Below are 12,072 nucleotides of genomic sequence, written 5' to 3' on the forward strand. Positions count from 1 at the left end.
AGGATCAAGTATAGAGGATAGAGGATAAAGAATAGAGGTTGAAGGATAGAGGATAAAGGATAGCGGATACAGGATAAAGGATCAAGGATAGAGGATCAAGGATAAAGTATAGAGGATAAAGGATAGAGGATCAAGTATAGAGGATAGAGGATAAAGAATAGAGGTTGAAGGGTAGAGAATAAAGGATAGCGGATAGAGATTGAAGGCTCTCAATGCTCAATTGTGAATCTGGTGAAGTTTCAAAGCAAAGACATGAAGTGAAAATCTTTGCCTAATGGAGCTTTGCTTAAAAGCTTGTGAGTAGCTCACACACACACACACACACACACACACACACACACACACACACACACACACACACACACACACACACACACACTTCCCAATGGGCAATGCATTTGTGTCCTGTTCAAATTACAGTAATGAGAGAAGTGCCCTTAGGGTAATTGGTGTCCTTGAATAAGCTTATACAAAAAAAATACTTAGGCACAGGCAGAGTGTGTATTGAATAATTGATTCAAAGAGGGGGAGGGGCCACTAATCAGATCGGAGCATAATGACTTTATATAATTAGCACGCGCGGGGACACGTAGGTCTATGAGAGCCGTGCACATTTTACAGAGCATTGGCACAACTAGAGAGGCAGAACGCCGAGGTTGACCGTAGACTACTTTGAAACGCTTGATCCGATGCGTTTAAGTATAATGGATCTAAGTGCTGTGGCAACACCAGAGCTATTGAAATACAACCTGACACTTTTGGTAGATATCGCGGGAGAAGTAGGATTATTGATCCACTGACATCTATGGACTATTTTGCCTATTTTTCACATGCCATAATATACTTTTTACTTATAGCCCAATTTGCCAACATGAAAGGGTTATAATGGATATAATCATGCCTGGTCAGATTTGATATCGTTGCAAGCGTTCAATTCCTACTAGCGGAGCTGGAAGCCTTTGATACGATCACCTTCAAGAGAATCTAAGTCCATTTGCGTCGACCAGCGAGAATTTGCGTCCGAACGTCGAGGGGGACATTGAGAGGTTGTCGCTGCCGTGTGAAGGTTTCTCGGAGTCGAATCGCCGTCTGAACGATGGTGTTTGACAAGGAGGAAAGTGAGTTACTGATTTGGATGTCTACATTTATTAAGCAACTCATGCTCGAACGGTCGGTCTACGATTCACAGACTTGTATTTCCTTGTCCGTCTGTGTCTTCGACATGTAGGCCTAATTAGGAATGTAGCCTATGTGATATGAATGTACAATCTGAAGGCTTTTGGGATGTAGCAAGGGCAAATACCATGTCTCTTTGGTCATTGGGACTGGATTAAAGGGATAGCCAGAACTTTTTCCACCACAAACTCACTAAATCAGTTTTTTTATTTTTTTAAATGTTAATTCACATTGAAATGATTGTGTTATGACCGGATCAGTCTGGCCATATAGCACCAGAAAGGGTCTCATTCATCAGAGTCAGAACATGTTTAAGACCAAAATATGATTTAGAAGTGACCAAGAGATAATGATAGCCCTGAGAGAACCATAGAAAGTTATGGTAGCCAAACAATATTCCTTGGTCATGTAACTGAGAGGGTTAGGGATGGCTGTACTGTAGCCTACTTCCAAATCTGTGTCTGCCTGTCTGTAGGTGTCTCCCTTGTGCCTCTCCAGTCCAAAGGGAAGCAGAGGGTCTGCGCCGGGTGCAACCGGAGGATCATGGACCGCTTTATGCTCGAGGCTCTGGACAGGTACTGGCACGAGGACTGTCTGAAGTGTGCCTGCTGTGACTGTCGCCTGGGTGATGTGGGCTCCACCCTCTACACCAGAGCCAACCTCATCCTCTGTCACAAGGACTACCTGAGGTAAGGACTCTCAAACCAGGGCTGTGTTCATTAGGCACCACATGGAAGAAAATGGACAGAAACAGGGAGAGACTATATTAACTTTTCCAATATGAAATGCTAATTTTTTAAAAATGTTTTCCATTGCGAAATGTTTTAAAACGTTGCGTACCCTACTGAACACGATCCAACCCTTCAATCCTCTCCAATCTAGCCTCTACCCCTCTGTGTTTGTAGGGATGGGTGTAAGCAATAATGGTGTTGTCTCAACCTAGACATCCAATTGATAGAACTATTGCCATGTTGCTCCTTCCTATCTGGTCATCTTCTGATTTAAGGCAAATTACCTCAGTTTGGTGAAGGGGGCAGAACAGGCAAAAATAACAGCATCTCCATGTTTTGGTTAGCAGATAAAATAGAGAGTAGAGTTTGAGGAGCACAAATATTAATACAACTATAGTGACAGACCTGGAAATGAATTATTATGGCTTCAACTCCTTAATGAAGAGTTTCATTCCAACAAACTTTATACCCATTTTCATAAATGTTGGTAAATTGGCTTATTTTGTTTTAAAGAAATTATGAAATGCAATAAAACATTTTATAATGAAGAAATGTACAAATGGGAACACAATGTTTTTGTAAATAATCCAATCTCTATGTAAAACATTTACATTTGGCAGATGCTCTTATCCAGAGCGACTTACAGTAAGTGCATTCATCTTAAGATATCTAGGTGAGACCACCACATATCACAGTCAAATATACAGGATACCAATATTCCATTCCAGCTAAACAATATAGCGTTTTGTATATGAAAATTACACTTTCTTTTGCATCTAAACTCTATGAATAAAAATAAGAATAGTCATATTTTACACACATGAAGGTACCTATAATTAATGATGTGGGGGGGAAACACAAATGTGAAAAATTGGTGGATAACTCATTTTGGAAATAAACTCTTCATATACATCAATCCACTCGAGCACAGAAAACCCTCAGAACTATTCTGGGGTTGCTGCTATAGAAACCCTTGCGAATATATTTAGCCCACTACCAGTCATTCAACTCAAGTGCAAGTCTCATGTGTAAGATCCAGCTGGATTTGGTTGAAGCTAAGTCTCTCATTAGCTGCATTGCTTTTAGAGGGGAAAACCAGTTTGACAGTTAAATTGGCTAAATTGCCTCCTGTTTTCCTCGTCATCGCGACGATCAGGGAGAAAGCCTTTGAAGGCCGGGATTAAAACCATGTGATTTATTTTAATTGGTCCATTAGTGGGGAATTAGCATTAAGGCCCATACCCTTGTTAAGGAGAAACACCAGGTGCATACCAAGGCCCCATTAGCATTGCCTTCGTTAGGCTTCATTAGGCCTGCTTGCTTGTAGTCTCGTTTGCCACTGGTCTATGGCACTATCATGTTTTGTGAGACTTGACATTCTGATGCAGCTCTTTGTAGATCCTATGAGGGACTCAACCCATGGATGTGGTTCTTCTCAAAGCTCTCTTCCATCACTGAAGATTTCACCCTATGCTACTTTTTTAACATATGAATAAAATGATAATACATCAAGTCCTAGTTAACGCATTATCAAAGCAGTCGGCTACCTGGGTCGTGTTCAGTTGTCATGAAACGTAGTGAAAGGAGGAGATGGATAGAATCTGAACTTGTCCAATGAGAAACTAAAGTTTATTTCCTAATTGGTGTTTCCTAATGCAGACAACCCACATCATTGCCTCTCTTTCTCCACCACCTCCAGGCTTTTTGGGATGACTGGGAACTGTGCCGCTTGCAGTAAGGTGATCCCGGCCTTTGAGATGGTGATGAGAGCCAGGGAGAACGTCTACCACCTGGACTGCTTTGCCTGCCAGCTGTGCAGCCAGAGGTGAGATGAGGGGAGCCTCAAGGCTATATTCATTAGGGCACACAACGGAACACGTTTTGCAATGGAAAACAAAAATTGAGTCCCAAGTGCTCCCTCCCGGTTTCATTCTGTTTTCTTCAGTTTGGTGCCTAATGAATGAATCCCAGTTCACCCCACATACTGTGTATGCCTTGAAAGCAGGCATCAAGTGACCCCGAAAGGAAAATAATCATGATAGATCCCGTAAACAGCTTGTTTATGTGAGTAACAGGCATGTTGGGTATCTGTTTGACTGCCTGGTGCTTTTGGAACATTTTTAGCCTATAAGAGGGACTTAATGTATGGCCTCTTAGTGAGCATTTGAGGTCAGACAAAATGGTGCAAACAACCAGCTAAGAGTTTGGTCTTGAAGCAAGTACAGCAAATACCAAACAATCAAAATGTATGAATGCTTTAAGGTACTCTCTGGAACAAGGTCAAATCTTTTTTCGAGCCTGAAATTGAGGTACTGTATATGGTACGGCAGGTAGCCTAGCGGTAAAGAGCATTGGGCCAGTAACCAAAAAGTTACTGGTTCGAATCCCTGTGCCAGCAAGGTAGAGTAAGGCACTTTTGCCCTTGAGCAAGGCAGTTAACCCACAACTGCTCGCCGGTTTAAGGCAGCCTCCCCCACACCTCTGATTCACACATTTCAGTTGAATGCATTCAATTGTGCAACTGACTTTCCCACGACGTGGCAGTAGGCCTTCATACTGTATGGAATGCAGCATACTGTATGGAATGCAGCATACTGTATGGAATGCAGCATACTGTATGGAATGCAGCACACTGTATGGAGGTCTATTAATTTCCTTTACCCAATGACTACTGCTTTTAAGGACTTGAAGTTTCATTGGTCTTAAATGAAGGCACTAATTTGTGTGTGTGTGTGTGTCTTGCAGATTTTGCGTGGGAGACAAGTTTTTCCTGAAGAACAACATGATACTGTGCCAGCTGGACTACGAGGGGGGGCATCAGAATGGAAACTCTGCTGATCAGGCTCTGTAGGCTCTACTGCTCTCTGCTGGTCAGGCTCTCTGTAGGCTCTACTGCTCTCTGCTGGTCAGGCTCTCTGTAGGCTCTACTGCTCTCTGCTGGTCAGGCTCTCTGTAGGCTCTACTGCTCTCTGCTGGTCAGGCTCTGTAGGCTCTACTGCTCTCTGCTGGTCAGGCTCTCTGTAGGCTCTACTGCTCTCTGCTGGTCAGAGACTAGCTAACGCCAGTGGACACTACTCCCTACCGGTATCCCCGGACAGTCCTCTTCTCATCACATCAGGGTTGTATTCACTAGGAACCAAATGGAAGAAGGACCTACACTACATAGCCAAACGTATGTGTACACCCCTTCAAATGGGTGGATTGGGCTATTTCAGCCTGTTTGCAGTAGACTGGCCCGTAGAGCTCAGTGACTTTCAACATGGCACGTCATAGGATGCCACCTTTACAACAAGTCAGTTTGTCATATTTCTGCCCTGATATGACGTGTCTAGAAGATTCTGTGCTTCCAAATTTGTGGCAACAGTTTGTGGAAGGCCCTTTTCTGTTTCAGCATGACAATGTCCCCAGGCACAAAGCAAGATCCATAGAGAAATGGTTTGTTGAGATCGGTGTGGAAGAACTTGCCTGGCCTACACAGAGCCCTGACATCAACCCTTTCGAACACCTTTGGGATGAATTGGAACGCAGACTGCGAACCAGGCCTAATCGCCCAACATGCTCTTGTGGCTGAATGGAAGCAAGGCCCTGCAGCAATGTTCCAACATCTAGTGGAAAGCCTTTCCAGAAGAATGGAGGCTGTTATAGCAGCAAAGGGGGGCCCCAACTACATATTAATGCCCATGAAGTTGGCATGAGATGTTTGACGAACAAATGTTCACAAACCTTTGGCCATGTAGTGTACTTGAACTTTTTCAATAAGAAACTCTTGTTTATGTTGCAAAATGTTTTGCTACAGTGTGCTAATGAATACACCCCAACTGACAGTTGTGGACAGTGCAGGATTATACACCCAGTTCCCGATGCTCAGCGACAACGGTGATGCCACTTTGCCTTGACTTCTGCTATGCTTACTGTCCTCGACGGTAGACTCACCACAGAGTTATTAGCGAATGAAGCGGCCTTGTGCATGATATATTGCTCTCATTGACTGAAACGAGGAAGGAGAACTAATGAGCATTGCCGTGCAATTATTATTATTTTTTAAGTAAGTAAAAGAAGTTCAAAGCCATATGTTTGGACTCTATTATTAAAGCTGCATTATATTACGTGTTGGGCGACCAGAACTGGGAGTTATAGATCTGTCTTTGTATTGAAAGCAAGTCTAAGAAGTGGTCGAGCTGTTCTAAGTGCACTATTTATTTATTTTTGCTTCCCATTTAAGTTTTGTTTTTGCATCTTTTACGTTTGGTTTTGTACACCAACTTCAAACAGTTGAAAATACAATATTTTTGGTAATGGAAAATGTTTCCAGCGGTTTAGATGGTACAATACCTTCTCTACTTGCTTGATTTGTCGTTAACTTTTAGAATTTTATCAATCAGGAAATGGCGGCGCAATTTCTGCATAGTTCACCTTTTAATGGTTCTGCCAAAATCATGGCTAAGGAGAAAGGCACAGCACTCATTTGTTTATAGGGGGCAAGCTGTTTACAATAGGCAGGTCCACTGGTATTGCTGCTAATGAGTTCTGATGTGCAGACCCTTTTAATAAAGGGTAATAACTAACATGCTCTAATCTCTGAAGATATTTGTTTTTAAGTTACCTTTTATGAACAGCAGTATGATTTATGTTTGCACAGCTTTTGACTTTCAATAAAGACATTTTATTTGAGCACTCACGTATTCACCACTCACCCTACTTACTTATAGCTGGATGGCAGCAGCATATAAGAGGATGGACATTCTCTAATTAATAATCCAGGCCATCTGTGTGTGAATACACTAACAAGGATACCCACACCTTGATGATATAAGCCTCTGGGACCTTTTTGAAATAGCTCATTGATAAATCTGGATACACCTGTGTTATTTATACAAGGCCTCTCATTTGAGGGGCAGTGAGCAGTCTGAGGTGATACCCTTCTCACATTAGTGACCCTCTCCATACTGTACAGGCTCAGATATTTCCTTTTCATACAGTCCTTCCACCGTGGTTCCACCAAAGATTAAGGATATACTGGCAAGATTCTTGTCTCTCCGACCAATAATGGGAGTTGTTGTCCACAAAGTGGCAGGGCAAGCTGTCACGCTCTCGCCTAGTCCTCTCTTTAGATTGGTGGATACATCTCATTATTTGAATATATTTTTGAATATTTGATGAGGGTTGTTGACGTCAACCGCCTGTATTCAAGGGAGAGAGACGCTATGCCAATAGCCACAAGTTGGGCCTCTTTCTTGCTGGTTCCACCAACTATAACCAGTCGGTTGTGGACTCGAGTCACATGACTTGGACACACATTTTATGATTTGAGACTCGACTTGACAGAAAATAAAACAACTTGAGACTACTTGGAGCCTCAGGACTTGACTTGAGACAGATGACTTGAAATGATTTGGCCAGGTTTTGTAACGTTTTGTCAATCATTTTGGGGCACAGTCTCCCTATACTTCGGCTCCTCTCCACGCAGCCAGAAAAAAAGCAGCCGCAGCATCCCCATCGCAAAAACAATGGGCAACAGATTGGCTATAGGAATGCGCACACTGCCCTCTGATTAGACCAGAAAACGTTCAACCAACACAGGTCGGGTGGATCGGGTGCACGCAAACGTCAAATTGTAGGGAGAGAGTTTGGCGTAATAAATATGCAGCTCCAACAAATGTAGGCGATCAAGAACATTAGCTGTTTACTTTTCAAGCTCACCAGCGATAGAGTATCAAGCTACAATTACTAGCATTGGTATATACAGTACCTTGCGAAAGTATTCGGCCCCCTTGAACTTTGCGACCTTTTGCCACATTTCAGGCTTCAAACATAAAGATATAAAACTATTTTTTTGTGAAGAATCAACAACAAGTGGGACACAATCATGAAGTGGAACGACATTTATTGGATATTAACTTTTTTAACAAATCAAAAACTGAAAAATTGGGCGTGCAAAATTATTCAGCCCCCTTAAGTTAATACTTTGTAGCGCCACCTTTTGCTGCGATTACAGCTGTAAATCGCTTGGGGTATGTCTCTATCAGTTTTGCACATGGAGAGACTGACATTTTTTCCCATTCCTCCTTGCAAAACAGCTCGAGCTCAGTGAGGTTGGATGGAGAGCATTTGTGAACAGCAGTTTTCAGTTCTTTCCACAGATTCTCGATTGGATTCAGGTCTGGACTTTGACTTGGCCATTCTAACACCTGGATATGTTTATTTTTTAACCATTCCATTGTAGATTTTGCTTTATGTTTTGGATCATTGTCTTGTTGGAAGACAAATCTCCGTCCCAGTCTCAGGTCTTTTGCAGACTCCATCAGGTGTTCTTCCAGAATGGTCCTGTATTTGGCTCCATCCATCTTCCCATCAATTTTAACCATCTTCCCTGTCCCTGCTGAAGAAAAGCAGGCCCAAACCATGATGCTGCCACCACCATGTTTGACAGTGGGGATGGTGTGTTCAGGGTGATGAGCTGTGTTGCTTTTACGCCAAACATAACGTTTTGCATTGTTGCCAAAAAGTTCAATTTTGGTTTCATCTGACCAGAGCACCTTCTTCCACATGTTTGGTGTGTCTCCCAGGTGGCTTGTGGCAAACTTTAAACAACACTTTTTATGGATATCTTTAAATGTCTTTCTTCTTGCCACTCTTCCATAAAGGCCAGATTTGTGCAATATACGACTGATTGTTGTCCTATGGACAGAGTCTCCCACCTCAGCTGTAGATCTCTGCAGTTCATCCAGAGTGATCATGGGCCTCTTGGCTGCATCTCTGATCAGTCTTCTTGTATGAGCTGAAAGTTTAGAGGGATGGCCAGGTCTTGGTAGATTTGCAGTGGTCTGATACTCCTTCCATTTCAATATTATCGCTAGCACAGTGCTCCTTGGGATGTTTAAAGCTTGGGAAATCTTTTTGTATCCAAATCCGGCTTTAAACTTCTTCACAACAGTATCTCGGACCTGCCTGGTGTGTTCCTTGTTCTTCATGATGCTTTCTGCGCTTTTAACGGACCTCTGAGATTATCACAGTGCAGGTGCATTTATACGGAGACTTGATTACACACAGGTGGATTGTATTTATCATCATTAGTCATTTAGGTCAACATTTGATCATTCAGAGATCCTCACTGAACTTCTGGAGAGAGTTTGCTGCACTGAAAGTAAAAGGGGCTGAATAATTTTGCACGCCCAATTTTTCAGTTTTTGATTTGTTAAAAAAGTTTGAAATATCCAATAAAAGTCGTTCCACTTCATGATTGTGTCCCACTTGTTGTTGATTCTTCACAAAAAAATACAGTTTTATATCTTTATGTTTGAAGCCTGAAATGTGGCAAAAGGTCGCAAAGTTCAAGGGGGCCGAATACTTTCGCAAGGCACTGTATTAGGATCACCATTAGACGCTGCAACAGCAGCAGCTACTCTTTCTGGGGTCCGCATGAAACATGACATAGTACAGAACATTATTAGTCAAGGACCATACTATACTGAACAAAAATATAAACGCAACATGTAAAGTGTTCGTCCCATGTTTCATGAGCTGAAATAAACGATCCCATGAATTGTCCATAATGCACAAAAAGCTTATTTCACTCAAATTGTGTGCACGAATCTGTTTACATCCCTGTTAGTGAGCATTTCTGGCTCCCAAGTGGGTGGGCCTATGTCCTCCCAGGCCCACCCATGGCTGTGCCCCTGCCCAGTCATGTGAAATCCATAGATTAGGGCATAATTTATTTCAATTGACTGATTTCCTTATATAAACTGTAACTCAGTAGAGTTGTTGTATGTTGCATTTTATACTTTTATTTAGTATACATAATGTACATTTAAAACGTCACATACAGCCTACACATCAGTACACACAATATCTAGATGTAATACATCATACAGTGCAAATTACAATACTATATATATATAGAAAATGTCTATGTCTCTTCACAGTCCCCTTTGTGCAATAAGGTGTTCTTTTATCTGTTGTTTTTTTTTTTTAAATCTGTTTTTATTACTAGTTTGTGGGTCTGGCCATAAGACTTCATCCACATCATATGCGATGTTGTCTTGATGAAGGCAATGTGGAAAGTATCGCCTGGAGTGCCGTATCCAGGCCTGGCATGACCCCTGATCGATGTCTCCACAAGCCTCCTCCATTGCCTGTAGAAGGGGTATGTGTTGGTGGGGCTGGCGATCATACACCTTCCAACGCCATGCAGAGAAAAATGATTCAATAGGATTCAAGAACGAAGAGTATGGGGGAGATTTGATTGCGATGAAAAGGGAAAAACCTGTGAACCAATTTCGGACCACAGCAGCCCGGTGGAAACTAACAATGTCCCAGATGATAATGTACCTGGGCTGCTCTGGCCCCTGGTCATTAGGGATTAGTCTGTTGTGGAGGGGGTCCAGAAATGTGGTAATATGTGCAGTGTTGTATGGGCCTAGGATTGCATGATGGTGAAGGACGCTGTTTTGACTAATAGCCGGACACGTTATGTTGCCACCACGTTGTCCCGGGACGTTGATGATGGCACGGTGTCCGATGAGATTTCTGCCGCGGCCCCTTGTTTTTGCAAGGTTGAAACCTGCCTCGTCCACATATATTAGCTCATGATGCATTGCATCTGCTTCTAGCTCCATGACTCTCTGAAAGAGACAAGACCAAACAATGTAGTACAGTAGGAAAAGAAAGGGATCAGTCAATATGATGTAGCACCATACACTTCTAGATCCAGTACCAATGGTAGGACAGTATAGCTTACCTGCACATATTCATATCTCAGTTGTTTTACACGGTCTGAGTCTCTTTCGAAAGGGATGCTGTACAGCTGCTTCATCCTAATTCTATTGCGTTTCAGTAGATGACACAGTGCAGAGTGACTCACTCTGTTTCAGTAGACGAGACAGTGCAGAGAGACTCACTCTGTTGATGTTTTGGAATATGGTGTTATCTGCCATTATGTGGTCCTGCAGTTCTCTGAGTCTGATGCAGTTATTTGCAATGACCATATTTACAATGTGGGTCTCCTGCTCTGGGGTGAACAGTCGACCTCTTCCACCAGATACTGGTTTTCTTGTAGTTCTGTAAAAACATGTGAGTGGTTTAAGTGATAGATCCTTCTCATTGTGAAAGTGTAGTACATATTCCTGTACCAGTAAGACTACAGCACTAACAGTAACTTACCGGTTCTCATTTCTAAATATCCGGATGATACCTGCAACAGTATAACGAACCCGTTACCCAGCCTCCCTCATGCTCATCCCATGGTTGACCACATGGTCAACCACAGGAGCTCTGATTTCATCAGTTATTACCTTTTATTTATTTATTGTCAGTTATAGTGATGCAATCAATCTCTCCTCAACTTTGAGTCAGGAGAGAACATGTTGCTTTGTTCTGGACCAACTGCAATTGACCTATTTTACTTGTCCCTACCTGTACCTACTTTACCTGTCCCTATTTGCTGCACATGGGTAATATTCCTTGTGAAGACATCTTGGCTGTCGAAACGTTGGTAATGACATTTTTGCATCTGAGCTCCTAGTGTGCCGCTCTCTTTTATGTTCTACTATTCCCTGTGAAACATTATCTAGGACCTGTCTGGTTGACTGAGATGTCAAGAAGGTAGAGGTCTGTCCTGTCATGGACAGACCTCTTCCCATTTTAGCAACCATTGAGGCTATGTTTTGACCACGATAGCGGCATACTATGTTTACACCAATTAGTTTAGTGTCCTCCACTTGCTCAATCGCGACATTATTCAATAATATATCTGAGGTTAGGTTAGGCCAATGAGGTTAGGCCTACTGGTATTTTGGTATGTCAAAATTGCTTGAAATTTACTTATGAAGCTTGCATTTGGAATTGAATGTTAACATTTATTATTACTTGCGCAAGTCGCGCTCTCCAAACTCCCGCTTTTTCCGATGTTGAAATGTTTGCTGTTGCTTTCACACGTTTAAATGCATATGTGGTAAATCTATATTCCAACTAATCCTACAATAATTGCAAGCTTTTCATCCCTGTACCGTTTATTGCAACCCTTAGACATTTCTGTTTCATGTTTGATATAAGATTTTCATTTAACCCCATATAATGCCTTTTCTGTGGGGGCTATGTTTCTTGTGCACATGGGCGTTTGCAAGACTCATGAGACGTTCTGTTTACTTAATTCAATGTATTGTTT

At 42.2% G+C, this 12,072-nt stretch overlaps 1 protein-coding gene across 2 annotated transcripts; it reads left to right on the forward strand.

Moving 5' to 3' along the window:
• Positions 1 to 589: 589 nt before the first annotated feature.
• Positions 590 to 6,581, forward strand: LOC115144745 (rhombotin-1-like). Of its 2 annotated transcripts, none has more exons than XM_029685789.2 (4): positions 590 to 1,118; positions 1,652 to 1,865; positions 3,607 to 3,732; positions 4,653 to 6,581. In XM_029685789.2, the coding sequence occupies exons 1-4, from the start codon at positions 1,097 to 1,099 to the stop codon at positions 4,756 to 4,758; spliced, it is 468 nt and encodes a 155-aa protein (XP_029541649.1). In that variant the 5' UTR covers positions 590 to 1,096; the 3' UTR covers positions 4,759 to 6,581. The 2 variants fall into 2 exon arrangements, with proteins under 2 accessions (XP_029541649.1, XP_064859054.1); XM_065002982.1 differs by having other exon boundaries at positions 1,675 to 1,865.
• Positions 6,582 to 12,072: the final 5,491 nt, after the last annotated feature.

This window comes from Oncorhynchus nerka, linkage group LG17, assembly GCF_034236695.1.
Source record: "Oncorhynchus nerka isolate Pitt River linkage group LG17, Oner_Uvic_2.0, whole genome shotgun sequence".
Lineage (NCBI taxonomy): Eukaryota > Metazoa > Chordata > Actinopteri > Salmoniformes > Salmonidae > Oncorhynchus > Oncorhynchus nerka.

Bases quoted from the DNA above. Each gene is read 5' to 3' on its own strand.
- LOC115144745 (XM_029685789.2), top strand. From the start codon at position 1,097: ATGGTGTTTGACAAGGAGGAAA. The intron at 1,866-3,606 runs GTAAGGACTCTC...CACCACCTCCAG, and splicing joins TGTCACAAGGACTACCTGAG to GCTTTTTGGGATGACTGGGA. The intron at 3,733-4,652 runs GTGAGATGAGGG...TGTGTCTTGCAG, and splicing joins TGCCAGCTGTGCAGCCAGAG to ATTTTGCGTGGGAGACAAGT.